Source organism: Lytechinus pictus, chromosome 8 (genome assembly GCF_037042905.1).
Source record: "Lytechinus pictus isolate F3 Inbred chromosome 8, Lp3.0, whole genome shotgun sequence".
Lineage (NCBI taxonomy): Eukaryota > Metazoa > Echinodermata > Echinoidea > Temnopleuroida > Toxopneustidae > Lytechinus > Lytechinus pictus.
In genome coordinates this window covers 41,965,198-41,983,663 of record NC_087252.1, presented here as the reverse complement: position 1 = coordinate 41,983,663, position 18,466 = coordinate 41,965,198, and the positions used below count along the sequence as shown (strand labels likewise).

At 38.3% G+C, this 18,466-nt stretch overlaps 1 protein-coding gene across 1 annotated transcript; it reads left to right on the top strand.

Annotated features, from left to right (window-relative positions):
- Positions 1-6,168: 6,168 nt before the first annotated feature.
- Positions 6,169-16,961, top strand: LOC129282108 (E3 ubiquitin-protein ligase MIB2-like). The gene is made up of 6 exons (XM_064103201.1): positions 6,169-6,335; positions 6,570-6,679; positions 7,951-8,061; positions 8,828-8,932; positions 12,906-13,065; positions 13,673-16,961. The coding sequence occupies exons 3-6, from the start codon at positions 8,038-8,040 to the stop codon at positions 13,825-13,827; spliced, it is 444 nt and encodes a 147-aa protein (XP_063959271.1). The 5' UTR covers positions 6,169-6,335; positions 6,570-6,679; positions 7,951-8,037; the 3' UTR covers positions 13,828-16,961.
- The last annotated feature ends 1,505 nt before the right edge of the window (positions 16,962-18,466 follow it).

Genomic DNA, 18,466 nt, shown 5'->3' with positions numbered 1-18,466 from the left:
CAGAAAGAAAAGAGGGAGAAGGAGAAAAGGAAAATAGATTGAAAATCGAAGGGGAGAAGAAGAGACAAAGGAAGAAAAGGAAGGACAGAATGAGAAAGAGAGAATGATAAGGAGGGGGAAATTAAATAAAATGAAGAAGGGAGACATAATAAAATGGAGTAAAAAAGCGAAAAAGGGAAGAGAAGGAAGGGCGCAGGAAAAGGAAAGAAGTACAGGGGACAATAGAAGTGGGACTTAAGAAAAAGTAGAGGAAAAGAGAGAAAGTGGGAAGAAAAATTTGGGAATTTGTCCAGATTTTCATGTCAGAAAATACATTAGTAACTCGCATATGCCCATTTTTACGCTGATGACAAGTATTGAACATTCTTGCGCTCAATCTTGTTATTATTTTCTCTCACCATGCTCACAATTTCCTGCTCTCGTTGCATCAATTAAAAACTTGTCCCGAATTAACATCCGCTCATTCAAGAAAGAAGAAAGAAAAATGAAAGAAAAAGGCAAATAGGAAGGGATGGAGGGAAAATGAGAAGGAAATAGAAAAAGTGAGAGAAGCAGAAGGGAGCGAAGAAACGAAGGGGAAAGGGGAGAAAGAGAAAATAGAGGGGGCTTATTGTTTCATGGTAATATGGATACCATATAGTTCTGCAGTACTTAGTTATAAAACTTGTTTTACTCAGTAATGCTCACGCGTGATGATTAAAAGGATTTTCGACTATATAAAGGTGAACCGGGACGGGGCTTTCATTCTTTAACTTGGCTTGACTGACTCCTTTGTTCCCCCAAAAGAATTGTTAGGTTTGATAGTTAGCGTTTGCGTGAGCACCCACCAAAACTCTTAACAAAAGAAAAGAATGGTTTGTATAGCTGCTCCATTCTTGCTTTGTCGGCAAGTGATAATTAACTCGTTAAGTACCCATTCCACACACTACTTCATAGTAGCTTTCGAAAACATACTTTTACTAGGGTATGTGTTTAAACATTGAAGCTAAATGCGCTAGAATTTTTTTAAATAGTAACATTATGTAAATAGCTTTGGTTGCTTTGCTCTGAAGCGCATTGAGCATCCAATCAAGATGGAAAGTGCGCTTTACAAATGCCATGTATTATTATTTTTAGCTGCCATATAACACTGAATTCTGTATTATACCAAGTTGCGACTTGGTTTTATCATTTCCAATTCATATAACAAAGTATATTTCTTCCTTCTTCTCATTTATTATTTCCACCACTTTCATCTCTTCCCAATTCGAATATCTACCAATGTAACTTAAAAACCGCAATAGAGTGCAGGTAATGTAATCAGATGTTTTAGCAAAAAGATAAATCTGTTCCATTTAGGTAAATTTATACTTTTTATAGGGTGAGGGTTTTAGAGACCCGATTTGAACCGAAATGAAAAGAACATCCTCATTTATTGTTGTTAACGCATCAACAAATTAATCCCCCTCCCCCCATTTCTACGAACATCCTGTCATAAATTGGGGAGCGGATGTGATCAAAGGAGATCAAAGGTGTGGGCGGGGAGCAAGACTACCAGACTGTTGACAATAACAAAAGAACCAAATAACAAATCGATGAGCACAACCAGTTTTGTTGGTGTTCGCTTTTTGCACGTCTACTTTGTATGATCTTGGTCATACTAGTATTCGTCTTCACGTACCTTTCATTCCCTTTATTAGGGTTTTATCAACTATGTCAACGAATTGACGATCCCAATATTGACCGCATGTTTGTTTTAACATAATGAGAATTCACAAATGCCCTTGATATTCATAATTCTGTTTTATTTTAAGTTTGTCATTAATGTTTGTTAACATTCACTCTGTTAATAACTTGTCAATTTTGATTTACAAAGAAATCATGTCTGCTTATTAATGTCTTTTGTCTATTTTAATTATTTTTTGTTGTTGATATGCCTTTCTTTCTTCTTTCCTGATTCCACCCTGTGCACCCCGTTAAAACTCAAGGAAGAATATTTCAAATGTTTTCTAGTTCTTACACTGTTCATAATAAGGAGATGGGATTAGGTGTAAAGTTCACGCTGAAGGGAGAGGAATGGGTACGTTTGGAGAGAAAAAAAAAATTATCACAAAAGATAAAGAATTGATCTCCATGACATTAAATCACAATTGTGTCCTATTTTTTTAAACAAGTTTGTATGATACATGTATGCCTCCCACGTAAGGCGTAAGGAAAATAAGTTTACCTAATGCATCAAATTAGATTAATTGATTAGATTCATTGCGGTAAATGAAAAACAATAAATTCGATGTTCCAGCAAGGGTGACCAGATTTCACAAAATTAAATACGGGACAATCGACAAAGCACTATGTAACATCGGATCGACCGAGCCAGGCCAAAAAATCAACAAAAAGGCTACACAATGTTAGACTTGTTAACAAAATATATTAAGAAAGGGGAAGGGAGGGTGAGCGCAAGAAACAAAAGAGAAAAAAAATGAGGAAACAAGAAATGAATTGAGAGGAAAGAAAAAAATAAGGAAAAATTAAAAGGAAAAAAGTTTGAATAAAAGGATGAAAGAAAGAATAAAAGACAGATAACAGTTTCCGTCATTACTTGAAATGAATAAAGAAAGAAAGAATTAATATAAAGGAAGGGAAGATGAATAAATGTGTGAAAGAAAAAACATAAGGAGAGAAAAGAGAAAAGTAAGAAAAATGGAGGAAAAGAGAAAGAAAAAGAATTCCTTCATTATTTGAAAGAAACAAAGACAGAAGAAAACATGAAGGAAGGAAGAAAGGAAAGAGGGAATAAGGGAAAAGAATTAAAAGGGAAAACAGAAATGAAAAAATGAAAGAAAAGAAAACACATAACATCTAAAAAAAAAAAAATCTAGAATAGATTCTGATCACGCTAGTATAAAAATATAATGGTCTATCACAACATAACCAAAGTACATGCACATGTAAACATAATGCAATGTACGTACCCTAGGGTACCCGAGGATAAGTGCGGGCACGGCCAATATTATATAGCACGCAGGAAACTGCGGGCGCGGCTAAACACCCTAGGGGGCTCCCCTTGAATACCCTCGGTTAGACGCAAAAGCCCCCTTGGGTGTTTGCGTGCTCGGGCGTGACGTTTCCTGCGGCCGGCACTGTACTTCGCCAGATATCTATCAAATTGAAATTAATCATAATATCTTTGATCCGTTCAACAACATTTTTTTACTAGATTTTGTTTCACCCATTTTATCTATGTTGGGGTTTCAGACGCAGTTAAAATCTCCTCCAATTACTATGTGTTCTTCACCATTCCATTCCTTTCTAATAAAATTCAACAAATCTTTATAGAACTGTATTTGCATATTTTCTATATTTTGTGCATATATATTAACTATATTATGTGATTGTGACACCAGATTCGGAAAAGTGTTCATCTCTATTGAATAAAGCCACGACATAATCGCATATTATTTTGTTTGCCGAGTATAATGGATAAAGGCTTATATCAAGAAAATAAATTACGATAAAATATGGTGACAATGACCTCCCAAATCACTCTATCTTGAAATCAACTGTTAATATGTATGGAGGAGAGTAGAGTAATAATAATGATAAACCTATGAGAAACATCCTGAAATTATTTGTAAAAATTGTATTTTTCCAGCCAAGACAGATCCTTATTAAGGCCATATTGAAAACTTCGGCTATTAATAATAGCTCGAAGTTCCGCGAGTTTCCTCTCTTCCGCGGATTTATAACCTCCTCCGAAAAGAACTATTTTGAGATCACTGATAGAGTGATTTTCTCTGTTGAAGTGCTCAGCTACCGGGAAACCATCGCGGTGTTGTCGGATAGTAGACCTGTGATTATTGAATCTTGTCCTAAATTTAGTACTGGTTTCTCCAATGTATGTTACATCTGGGCATTTGCTACAGAGTAAGCAATACAGAATATTGCTTGAATCACAGTTGTGGTTGGGAGGTTTGATTGCATAACCAGTAGGGAGGTGTACTGAGCTGTCGGTTATGATGTGCGGACATATTTGACAACGGGCTTTTCCACAGGGTTGGTTACCCTTTGGTTGAGGGGGTCCCGGTAGCCGACTCTTCACGATCAACCTTTTAAGACTGGGAGGCTGCCTCTGTGCATGCAACGGGGCCTTTGGCATGACCTTAGTGAGATGCTTGTCAGCCGTGATTTCACTCCACTCTTTCTTAACCGTCTGGGCAAGCTTTTTAGTTTGTGGGTGGAATGTGGAAACGAAGGGGATTCTACCTTCATTCTTGATCTTCATTTTTGGATTACGTAGATCTTCTCTATTTTTTCCTTCGACCCTTTTCATTGCCTTCTTTACCATGTTAACGGGGTAATCACGTTCGATAAAACGTTTGCAAAGTTTAATGGCATCAGCTTTATAGGTTTTAGGGTCGGACGTGATGCGTTTGTATCTGAGGAGCTGGCTGTATACAATCGACTCCTTTATAGGGCCGTCTGCACCATCCCGAAGTTTCAAATTAGCGCGCTATTTCTGATCCGGCAAATTATCCCGATCTGAAAAATCTCGAGATAGTTGGCGGTGCAGACGCAATTATCGCGCTAGTTCGTAGGATTAATCTCGAGATTGCAATCCCAAGTCAACTCGGGTTTATTTGCAAAATAGCGCGCTATTTTACGAATTATCCCGCTAATTCGTCGGTGCAGACGCACTCGAGATTGGACTCGGGGTAATTTATTCATGACGTCAGTCCATAATGCAATTCGCGTTCCACTTCCGCCTTGGTCAAAACATAAACACGTGCGAAAGTCAACTTTACACATGCGATGGTGTCCCCACCAGTGAATGGATTTTGGGAGAGACCCCGGGAGAGACCAGACCGAAGGGGGAGGCGCTCATCGCATCGACGATGGTCATATTCAATAACAACACTGACAGCAGTGTTGTCTTATTCCTTCGCAAAATGTGAGCAAATAGCATTTCTTTCCTCCTTCTCCCTCTCTCTCTCTGTCGTTGCCTCCTACTCCGCCATCATATTTCACGAAGAATACATCACTTCTTCACTCGCTGAGCTGAAAGGATTGTTGCATAACACCGGTTGAATTCGGCGAAAGTACTAGTGAAAGGAGTTCATTGCTTGCATATCGCGGGAAGTTATTCAAAAGCGCGGGCCGTTGAAACTCCAAGATCCGAAAGTGCGCATGCCCGGAATATCGGGCTTGTTGCCTCGCTCGAGCAGATATAGCTCCTCGTGGGATGGTGCAGACGGGGTTTCTTGAATCTCGAGATTAATCGCGAAGAGGGCTGATCGGGCTAAAATCTCGAGATTGAGCAAACTCGGGATGGTGCAGCACCGCCTTATGTGTCGAGGATGAAACGAGTTGAAGTTGAGATAGGTAAACGAGTCGGTTGGCTTCGTGTATACCGACGTTTCAACCCATATATATATATATATGTATATGGTTTTTTTTTTAATCAACATAAACTTAAGCAGAAAATTACCTGATGTAAATTTTTGTTGCAAAGAGCATTTTAAACATTCCATGATGTTCATTTCCCTAAACTAAGATGATTTTTCTCTGCTTTGCCAAAGTTTCGTTCGGAGATTAAGTAGATCTTCTCTATTTTTTCCTTCGACCCTTTTCATTGCCTTATTTACCATGTTAACGGGGTAATCACGTTCGATAAAACGTTTGCCAAGTTTAATGGCATCAGCTTTATAGGTTTTAGGGTCGGACGTGATGCGTTTGTATCTGAGGAGCTGGCTGTATACAATCGACTCCTTTATGTGTCGAGGATGAAACGAGTTGAAATTGAGATAGGTAAACGAGTCGGTTGGCTTCGTGTATACCGACGTTTCAACCCATATATATATATATATATATATATATATATGGGTTTTTTTAATCAACATAAACTTAAGCAGAAAATTACCTGATGTAAATTTTTGTTGCAAAGAGCATTTTAAATATTCCATGATGTTCATTTCCCTAAACTAAGATGATTTTTCTCTGCTTTGCCAAAGTTTCGTTCGGAGTTTACAGATGGAAAAATCTGACAGCAATGTATTTTAAACAGATGGTTCTGACTTCATGAAAATACATTATGCGTTGATTGTAGAAAGATGGCATTTGTATCAACAAGGAATAATCAAGAAAATATTTAGGTAGAGTAAAATGCAGCATGTTCTGTCTTATTATAGGTAAGGTGCTCGGGACAGTGGTTAAACGTGAACAGACATCTGAGGAAAGAGTCAATGTCCAAATAGCGGTTGCGTTTTCATCTTCACCAGATTGGATAGACATCACTAAGATCTTCTGCACACTGTCAGGCTCTGGCGGCCAGGTTTATGACGGGCATCTACCGAATCTTGGTAAGAATGATGATATTTTGAATTAATAGGGTTGTTTAGAGCAGCGGTGTGGCAATTCCATGACGCCAGTTCGAATTACTCTCGGTAAGGCATTCCATATTAGCATCTTTCTCGATAGAAAGGAAAGCATTTCCGCAATCTTTGCTATTTCCCATATCGGTATGTGAAACATCAATTGCAGTGTAATAGTGTACTGAGTTAGAAAGAGTGAGCTTTTCTCTTTGTTTATTTTAGGAGATCTGGAGGCTTTGAATGAAGGAGACAACGTTCTGGTAACCGCGACTCCTGCAGAATTGGAGACACTTCACAAACGCAGAGGCCTGTGGAAGCCTGAGATCGCCAGCGTGAGTTTAAGAAATTAGTCCATCTTTAATTGTAATTTACGTGGTGATGGTACAATTCCGATTTTTATCGTTATTCAGTCTCTCGGATGCTCCGACTCCTATGTCACTGCTGTTTATCTATGAACATAGGCCAAACATCCATCCTTTACATTCTGATTATATGATTTAAGTGAAATCATCCCACCGCTGCCACCGATTTATCAAATTCCCTGTCTAGAACATTTATTTTCGTTTTATCATCGGCGGAAAAGAGAATTGTAGATGCCGATTTGCTCAAGGTATATTGTCAGCAGTGACGGATCTACGGGTTCGGGGGTTAACCCCCCCCCCCTTGGTTGCCAGGTAAAAAAAATATAAAGACCTACATTTTGGAGCCAACCCCCTTTTTGTGCATTTCATATTTCTTGGTCAAACCCCCCTCTCGGAAAAAGCTAAATCCGCGCCTGGTCAGATAACATCGATATTGATTTATTTATTTCATTTTTATTTATTTGTTTAAAAAAACAGGGAAGCCCATTCAACAATGTGTTGGTCTCCCATGGAGCCCTGTGACAATAATAGGTTCAATATTGAGCATTCAAAATAATTAATCATCTAAAAACAAAATTGGAATATGTTATTCACATTCCGGCTGTTTTTTTTAATGAATGAAAAAAAAATCAATCTAAGTACAAGCAAGCCTTATGAAGTTGAAAAAATACATTTGTATTGCATGTTACAACGAATATATTATGACGTCTTAATCCTAAAATGCATGTACACGACTAAACAAAAACAGAAAAAGTGAAATTGATAAATAACATGGACAATCAGATGGCACCCTCTAACATGTTCAGCATCCCAGGTTCAATAGCAATATACATCAGCATACATGTATACTTTACAAACAGAAGAGAAGACAATAGTCCACATACGAGTTAGGCGAGAGATAAAACGTGACTGCTCCAGCAAAAGGACTGTCCAGCACTGTTTACGATTAATAAATGAAGAAATACAAGAAATTACAAATAGAACTCATTAGGACCCAGATAAATCATTAACATGTTTAATGGAAATGAATCCAAAGGGGTAACATTTTAATGTTATCTCTGACACTTTCGTGTGGACATCTCGCAAACGGCATTATCATGGTTACATTATTTGTATCAAAATATGATTGATTGTTTTTGTCCTAACTCAGAGAAATTACCTTGACTTAGTAAAACTTTGAACTTAATTGCAAAAAATTGTAAGGTCACATTCAAAACGTTAGTTTGTCTATCCTGCAACAGACATATCGAAAGAAGGGCTTTGTGAACAGAATAACCCATACTGGCGACTTCACCGTGACTTTCCATGATAGCCAAGAAACATTCACCATGAATTCTGCAGCTCTAAGAAAGGTAATTAGCACAAATTACAGAAATAAGTTCATCCTGATAACGATTAATGGATTTTAATACCCCCCCCAAAAAAAAAAAAAATAATGATAATAAAATAAAAATGAAAAATGTTGTGATAGTTTTGAAGAAATCATTTAAAGAATACGAGTCATTTTTAACTACTAATTTGTGACGTCATTATGCAAGCACCAGCTCCCATATGTGGTGCATTACAAATTCCACGAATCCCCTCATATTTCATTGTAAAACGTCTGAAAAAAATCATAAGCGTGAATAAATGACATGTTCGATGATGATATGCTAAACCAATTATATCGTATATATTCTTTGCCCAGACATCAGTCGAAATTTACCACTCTATCGACGATTTGTTGCTTATTTCCTCCTGTAGTTCAGTAGGCTTTAATCATTGAACATTTGGTTCCATTTGGCAACTGATCGAAACTTACGATCAATTGTAAATCAAGCGTAAGTCCAAAAATCAAACGTAAGTCCTATGATTAATATCAACGCAAATTTGTAGTTGATGGAGGGATGGATTGCAATTGGACGTAAGTTTCTTGCGATGCAACAGAAGACTGTCTTTAGCTCCGGAGCGACGAGTCCATCATCACCATCATCATCGTTATCTTTATCACCATAACCACCACCATCATCATTACTATTACCATCACCACCACCATCATCATCGTCATCATCATCATCACCATAATAGTTCGAAGTGGTACTAATCCACATTCAACTTTGACTTACCTGTTGAATTAAGGTTCATCGACTTTGTCTTGGTCAACTTGTCAGAGTAAATGATGATATGGAGATGGTCAAGAGATTACAGTCTGGGCACGGTGGATGGACTTCAGCTATGAAACAGGTAACCTTATATCAAAATAGGTGTAGAGGGGCTGCCAACACCCCTTTCCTGGTGGTGAACATGCGTATTCTAGTTTTTTTCTTTGTCAGTTATTGGCATAGAATTTGACGAATCCCTATGGAGGATTGGACTGCGTGAAATGATCTGTTTGCGATCTCATTTGTTTTGTTTTTTGCTTGTCATTTTTTTTCGCGCCAATTCACACCCAAAGCCCGACTGTGGATCGCGCCTGCAATGGTTAAAAATTGTCCACGTATTCATCTATTTTTTTAAAAGGATAGTCCAGGCTGGAGATATTTATATCTCAATAAATAGAGTAAAATTCACAGAGCAAAATGCTGAAAATTTGATCAAAATCGGATAACAAATAACAGTTATTGAATTTTAAAGATTTGCATTATTCCGGTGAAACAGTTCTACGCATGTCTTTATGAATATTCATTAGGTGGGCTGATGATGTCATATTCCCACTTGTTCTTTTGTATTTTATTATATGAAATTAGGTTTATTAAACAAAAAATTACCAAGAACTAAAACAATTGGATTGACAACTGATTAAGTGCATTAGTTATTAATTGCCGCAACTTATTTCATCATAATGGAGGTCATTTACACATGTATGAAAAATGAATCATTTATGATTTCCTTTGTCGGGTGTACAACAGCTTTGGCAACTCTTTTTTATTTAAATATTTTGTGAAAGAAACGGATGAAGACAACAATGGTAGGCAATGTCATTGTTCAAAACCCACCTACACCCGTCAAAGGAAATCATAATTGGTATAGTGTCGAAAATCTGTCTACCTGACGGTCAATCGGATCGGGGTCGCCCGAGCCACTAACCCGTATCTGTGGTCTAGTGGTTTAGTCACCGGCGTTCAAAGCTGGGGGCCCGGGTTCGATTCCCGGCAGAGACATTTTTTCGGCATCACCAATTTTTCCAAAAGGGCAGATAGCTATGGGGAACCTTAATTTAAGCTACGCCTACCATTGTTCTCTTCATCCGTTTCTTTCACAAAATATTTAAATAAAAAAGAGTTGCCAAAGCTGTTGTACATGTATAATTTCACACATTGTATACTTTTCTCCCATACGTGTACTGTATCAAATCAACAGCTCTGATCCAGCTGAGGCATGGCGGCTTGTCATTCCCGACCTTTCGTTGGAAGAACGCGAACGCTTATTTACGACGTTAGTTGATTTTGGAAGAGACTTTTGGGCCCGTCGTCATGGTCTTAAAACTCTGTCCTGCAATGCAAATTGTGTGACATGAGATTTTTTTTAGTTTCGCATCTGGAACGGAAACATTCAATTTGCGTTTTGTGTGCAAAATTCTGGTTGCTACTATGGTAACAGCGATATATCCGATTTAGGACGACTTTCCAAATCCACATTTGGTTCCTCCCAGAGCTCGAGAGGCCACCCGGGGGGCCACTTTCATTGAAGAGTGGATATCAGGCGCAACAACGCGTAAAAAGGGAAAGAGTGGGTAAGTACGTTACGTATAGGCCTATGTAACGTTATAAAGGTGTCAAAAACGATGATTAAAATACCGAAAAAAGGGATATATTTCCAATACTTGTAGGGTTTCACAAGCCAAATAATTGTTAAAAGATGCATTTTCATAATCTGGAAAAGACTTGCTTCCCTTGTTTAGGGTACTTTTCGAGACCCCATGGTCGTGCCTGGTATCCACTCATCAATGGAAGTGGTCCCCCCGGAATTTGAATCTAGCCCCCCATTTCTGGGGAAAGTAAAACATAATACCCTTTACATCGTGTGCTAGAGGCGTATCGTTTGTGTAGAAGGAGTGAACAAAAGAAACAAAAGAAACCCGCATTTTCAAACGTATTGCATACGCTGTGTACATATGCGAAATGGCTTCGGCTAGAGAGGTGATCTGACCCATGGAATCAATTGCCAGTCATCCACCAATAATCCACATTAAATGCAATATCGATTCGATGGACTGTAATGATATATATCTAAGCCTTAATTTAGTAAGTTTTTCCTCACTCAATATGTACTCGATTTGTTTGAAAAACCACTTTCTTATCCATTTCATATTCTATTTTAGGTCCTGCATTTCGAATATCTCCAGCCATCAGTCGTAATACATGCATGTATGGCGCGCGGGTGTCGCGGGAAAGAATTTTGCACACGAGAAGCAGAACTGTAGGGCCTGTAACCCCCCTGTAACACAAATCTTAGCATTGATTGTAGAGCAGTTTTCTACGTTTGATTGTATTGACAATAATGTACAATCAATCCTAAAAATCAAGTGTATGATTAAGCGTCAACTTTTGTGTAAGGGGACCCTAATATTAGCGTCCGTGAGGATTGCGAAAGGTGGCAATTGTTCAAAACCCACCTACAACCGACAAATGAAATCATAATTAGTATAGTGTCGAAAATCTGTCTATCTGACAGTCAATCGGATCGGGGTCGCCCGAGCCACTAACCCGTCTCTGTGGTCTAGTGGTTAAGGCACCGGCGTTCAAAGCTGGGGGCCCGGGTTTGATTCCCGGCAGAGACATTTTTTCGGCATCACCAATTTTTCCAAAAGGGCAGATATATATATATATATATATATATATATATATATATATATATGTGTGTGTGTGTGTGCGTGTGTGTGTGAGGGTGTGTGTGTATGTATGTATGTATGTATATAAATATGCGTGTGGGGTGCGTGAGAGTGTGTGTGTGTTGAAGAATTGGAAAACAGAACGAATTGGTAAATCAAAGATTACCAAACCATCACTTTTCCATACTTCCTCTTCTTTTTATTTCATTTCGAACTTTTCCATTCTTTGAAATTTTGAAAGAATGTAAGGACAGTCGCCCCGGGTTCCTTGCAATCACGCTCCTGATCTAACCTTTTCAAAGAATATACCTCATTTTCAGACAGACCTACCTGTTTTGAGAATTTTTTTTTTTATTTGACCAACTAAGGAAATGAATAGAAATTACTAATATGTACAAAATACGTCAAGCATCATCGTTAGAACTGTTTAAGTCCCTCGAGCCTTAAAACCCACCTATTTTGATAAGTTTGACTATCCCATCTGTTGCTTCCATTTTGTTTTGCTTGAAATTATACCCCATCAGTTATTTTGCATTGTTACTCATACTACTGTTTGTTTAGAGTTTTGAAGTCGGATTATGCTCTTAATTATTAGGATTATTTGAATTTACTCACATAATTAATCGAACCGTTGTATTTAAGTTGTATTTTTACCCATTATCTCTATATTTGTATGTATTATTAATTTTCGTATAATGATGTTTTCACTTTCAGTTTAGTTGTTGTTCCTAATGTGAGACATCTTATATATATTCTTCTTTCTTTCTTTCTTAGTGCTTTGAAACAACCGTATAAAGCGCTTTATAAATTTTGTATATTTTTATCATTATTATTATTACAGGGTTCTACGTAATTACCCAAATAAATCGACGGAACATCAGACCTACACAAAAGCATCATCTAAATTATTTTTGTCATAAAAGACATCTAAAATAATTTCAAGCATAATTTGATTTTTCGTGTAATATTCTATTTATTTCTGATGAAATTGCAATTCAAGTTTTACATTTCAGGCAAATTTACCAGATTTTAAAAAGATTATTTTCTTCAAAATATAATCTTTAGTATATTTGTTGACAAACAATTGTTTAATCCGATTTCATGATGCATATGATAGCCCTTTGAACAAAACTGCGTAAATTGTTTATTTTACAAAATTTAAAAAATAGCACGTTGTTTGAGCCTGTCACTCTAACAACAAGTTGTTTAAACCTTTTTGTAATTGTATAAACTTTTTAACAACTTATTTAAAAAGTTTTAACAGTTGTTTAAAAGTTTAAACAATAGTTGTTTGAGTGACGGGCTTAAACAACGTGCTTAAAATTTTAAAAAAGCTTTTTTGCAGTGTATGCTCTTGGGAACAAAATAATCCTTTCTTTGTTTTAGGCTCTTGGTGCTGTTGGGAGAGTGATAGAGATTGACGGTTCCGATATTCGGGTTAAGCTGACGGAAAACAAAAAGTTAATTTTCAGTTCTGCTAACTTGACACCAGAACGGATTCGTGTTCCTAAACCGAAAGACCCCAACTTCGAAGAAATGTTTCGCGGTAAGTTTTATATGATTTGATTTGAATTTATTTTTCTACTCTTGTTTTCATGTAAAGTTCATAGTTATACATACTTGATAATCAAAGAATAATATAATTATAATTCATAACTGTTCATAATAATACATACATTATAAGCAAAGTATAACAGGATTACAATACAAAGTTGAAAAAGTAAACATGTCTAGAAAAAATATTCAATGACTAATTAAAATCAGTTGGAATAGACTTTGAATCCCATTGTCATGGCAGTTACCACACTGGTAAAGTTTGAATGTAACGGGACGTTCACCCCCGTCCTTTCCTCAGAATCGAATAGATTATTGAAAAAAAAAAATTTTAATACAGAGTAAATGATAATATGCTGCATAACTGTATTTTCCCGATTTCAGCAGCAATACTTCTTTGCTATTATTTTATGTCCATTCTGCGTAAATTATTGAACTTGGCATAAACGAACAGACATGATCGATAGATGACTATAACAAAGTATAAGAAAATAATATTACTAGTAACAAGTAGATATATAAGCAGTAGCAAGTTAATGAATCAGTATCAAAATCTTTGCTGTTATTTCATAATTAAGTTTAACATTTCTTTGTCCAAGCTCATGATCGGATCATGATGGATCCAGCAATGGAGTTGATTACAGCTTTAACTCTTGGTGATATCAAAGAAGCGGAGCGCATACTGGCTCGACACCCGGAATGGGTAAGTTTATACTCCTTTCCCTACATTGGTTATGATATATTTCCAAAATGATCTTCATTACTGCGTGTTTATTCAGTCATTCATTGCTACCTAATATTAGTTACATCTGGAAAACCGAGGTCCAACCGAGGCGTACTGTACCTCTACCATTTTTAACTTTGCCATTTTTACTTCTGCCAGTTTTACCTTTGCCATTTTTACCTCTGCCGTTATTACCTTTGCCATTTTTATACCGACCCAAACCTATTGGCCCATTTCACTGCTGTCTTGCCATTATAGATGCGAACCACAGTTCAGAACAGTGACCCGAACTCTACGATCCGACAGTAAATATGAATGCACGCCTTTGTTTTGGTCGTAGAGGGAGCTATTTAGAATAGATTCTTCGGTCTTTCGACAGAAATTAAGACTTGCAGGAAAGACGAACAAAAGAACGGTGGCATCAATGGGCCTTTGATGGCGGCCGTTCCTTTGAAGACAAGGGAACGTTGGGCGGGAAAGCCGAAGCGAAAACCCGGATGCGGTAAGAACGATGAAGAACGGTGCATGGACTTTTGACAAACTCCCTAAGGAAATGTACCTTTCCACAATCTGCATGGATACATAAAATTCTTCCACAATAGTCTTTGTATATTTGTCTAATGTTTATATCTAATCCATTTCTAAAAAGGAAGGCGACTCCTTTGCTATGCGTCGTTCCATGACAAAATAGTATATTGCCACCCCATTCACTTGCCCAGGAGCTTTCATCCTTTTGGCAACTATGGGTCTCCTGCAACATTACAATATCTACGTTTTAGGCCAAAAATATCCTGCTAGATCAATCAATACTATTTCAGCTCACTTGTATTTATCGTTGTCTGTGACGAATACTTTTTAAAGAGTCCTTTTTCAGTTTTGAAAAGTACGTATGCTGGTACATTGAAGGGTATAATTGCGAAGAAACCTTGCTCTCTCAGTTTTCTCTTTACTGGAAGTAGCTTCTTTCTATCATCTCTCACTGATATTGCAACATCATCTGTAATGAATATCTGTTTACCCTTCATTCTTTTTTCTTTCAGAGATGACGCAGCAGATTTTAGAACTCTTTCACGATCTCGGAATCTCAAGAAAGCCACATGAATTGGCCGAGGTGGTGTTGAACTAGCTTCTATCTGATATTTTGCCTTTTTCCCTGTAGGACTTCTGTATGCTCTTTCTATCTCTATTGCATCTCCATTTTCCAATTTCATAAAATTTGTTATGGTATCTGATATGAAATCTGCACAGCCGTCAGAACTATCCTCAGCTCCTTCGGGAATACCCCAAAATACAAGGTTATTCCGTTTCATCCTACTCTCCATGTCATTGCATCTTTCTTCTATATTGTCTATCTTTCTTAGCTTCTCTTCACCAAATTCTCTCTTTTGACTCTTTATTTCCTCAATTTCATTCATGGCATATTCAAGGCTATTCTCAATATCTCCTAATTTCCGCTTAGTGGTAGAGAATTCTACTTCCATGTGTTGAAATTTCGATTCCATAGTATCTAGCCGTGTAATCACGCACTCGAGCATAGAAGTTATCTTATCAAGCTTACCGTGTACATTGCTGCTATCAGTCCCACTCGCAGACTCTTGGGATGGAAATGAATCAGGTGCCTCTTTTGAGAGCGGAGCCCGGGGGGGGGGGGGGCACTCAATATATAATCCATAGTGGGTATGTGCCGCAGAGGGGACCCCCATTTTTACACTCAAATTTCCGTTCCAGGGCATAGCATTTTCATCTTATTAAGAAAAAGAACTAAGAAAGCCGCTCCGAAGCATAGCATTTTCTTCTTATCGAGAGAAAGAAAGAAAAAAAATCAGCTCCAAAGCTTCGCATATTTTTCGTTACGCCGTTCCGGTCACATTGATCCGCCACAATGAGCTGCAATTTTGGTGAAAAGCGGCCGCTGAGCGATGTCCGACCATCGCCTCTGGGCTAGCTGCATACACGTATGCCCGTTCCATAGGGATGCAAACGCAAGCGACCCGTTCCAAGGACCCCCGTTTTCACAAGCATTTGTAGTTCCGAAGCCCGTTCCGAGGACCCTCCTTAAGTCCGCTCCAAGGCCCCCGGTTTTTGTCTTGCCCGCGGCACACACCTACCAAGTTTTTGGTCGAGTGCCTCCCCCCCCCCCCCCCGGGGGAGCGGAGAGGCCATTTTTTATTGTATCCTCGTCGATTTTCTAGTCTTTACATTCGAATCCCCGGGCTTCGTGCCCGTCTTTACTAGAAAACGCTCCAGCGTGTCGATTTCGTCACCTCAATCGTGATGATCGTGATGTCGCGCGGTTAGGACGTATATTCCTGTAGCTCTCTTTCTGACCTTTTAGGTCTCTTTTTGTAGCTAGCTGGAATTATTCCAGCCTGAATTTTTACCACTTTGATTTATTGGGAATTTGTGGAACTGATTTTGATGCATTTTACAGAGGGTCAGAGTAGATTTTAGGTGAATATTGTGAACTGGAGCTCAACAGAAAGGCTTGATTCAGCCCTGCAGATACACTAGTCCCGCACACTGATTTTGGTGTAGGGTTCTACTGACCCTGCTTCTGCATGCAAGTTTGCCCCGGGGACCTCGACACAGTACGTGTTCGGGCTGCCGCAGTAACATTTATAGGGTCTTACCTGCACATTGATCTACTTGCATTCTTACAATCGAGACTACAACAAAGTGTCAAGTCTACATTCTGCAAGTTTAATGATGAACTAACTAAGTCTAAGCCAAGGTAAAACCTGTCTGTACTTATTTGTTGCTGTCTCAACTGGTACTGTAGTTGTACTGTGTCTGTGTAGTTTAGCGCATGTACTGTCCTGTTGCTGTCCTGTTTACTGCCCTGCATGCATCTATTCTGCCTGTGTTTGTGCACCATTCAACTCTCTATAAACTTTTTTTTCACATCTACTGCATGAATCAGTCAATATTTCTGCCTGCTTATGGTATGTTATGTGTCTCCCTTTCATCGAAAAGTGCTACATCATCTTATAACACACTTCTGCTTCACACATGTGGTCATTTTTCATACATGTACATGCATCTGTTGGCTTCCTACAGGCTATAATCATCTACCTGCCTCACTTATCCATATTCAAATATTGATGATCATCTAAAGTTAGACATACCGGTACTTGAGTCTCATCTCAACCTGTGTCCTTGAACCTAAAAAAAAAAAAAAAAAAAAAAAAAAAAATGGATTACAGCAGAGTTGAGTCAGGTCAAACTCACAGTAATGGGGAGAAAGAGGTTACTCTTACTCTCAATCATGAAGCTTTTCATTCTGTCAGAGATGCTTTGCTATTATGCCTTGAAGATCCTCTTGTAAAAGGCTCTTCATTTATAACTCTCTCAAAGCCAAAGAAAGACAAAGGCTCGAACAAGGAAAAGATTTGTGCCCAAAAGAAAGCTAAGGGTAAAAAGAGGAATATGATGAAAGAATTCACGATTGAGCTAGATGAAAGTTCCAATCAAATCTTAATAGTGGGACTGCGGGTCAGGCTGTTTGAAGAAATCATGCTTCCACAGATGCTAATGAAGGTACATGACATGCCTGATGGACCCCTTGCCAATGCTCTAAACAGACTGTTCTCAAGAGAAATTCCAGAAGCTTTTGAAATCAGCGATCGCTGCCCGCCCCAAGTGTATGTAGGCGAATGTCCCTGTAAACCATTGGACAAAGGATCTGTCTGCCCTGCGTGTCTCGATCATGCATGCCAAGACACCATCGAATGTTGTGTATGTATGAAGTGGTATCACTTCTCATGTACCCACCTCAAAGGCAAAGAACTCGAAGACATGATTGCCGATGATCAACAACCTTACTGCTGTTCGTCATGTCAACTCAACCAAGAACAAAGTCATCTTGTTTTAGATACAAGTGTTTCAGACTCTGGCTCAGAGATATCTATGGCCTGTCCTCTATGCCATGAAAATGCATCACAAAGTTCTATACAATGCCATCTATGCGAATGTTGGTATCACAAAAAGTGTTATGTGAAGAGTCTGGATAACACAAAGATGTAGAAGATGACTCACCCTTCCTCTGCTTATCTTGTTCGGTGTTGGGAGCAGGGACTGCATCTGAGCCAACAGTAGAGAAGGAAATGGAAGAATCTGACGTGCAGGAATTCTGTACCCCCTTGTCACCCTCTTCACAGGTTATCATCAGCTCAGCCTGCAATGAAAATCTCTCCAATGAGCTACCAAAAGAGCCTCAACCCAGGGAATCTTCGAAGCATGATGTCTGTATTAATACTAAAGAAAAAAAAACACAGACTGAATTTCATGCAAAAAGTGAGGAGTGTGTTTCTTGCAAAAAGAAGACATCTGAAATAAACAAGCTGAAGGCTGATCTCAAAACACTATCAAGCTCCAATGTAGTCTTGCTAGCAGAAAATGAAAAGCTTTGCAGAGAGTTGAGTAGTTCTCAAATGACAACCAAAACCACTCAGGAACTTCATAACAATCAGCTCAGAATACTAGAAAGCAAAGAAGTAGAACTTCGCCATTCACAATCTGTCAATTTGAAATTAGAAGGTGAAATCAGGAATCTCACTCTTGATTGTGATAACCTTCATGCCCTCTGTTTGGAAAATGGGCTCAATATCTGCATGCCAACGTCTTATACAAGTGTATCCGATAAGAGACACATGCAGAATATGGAACACAA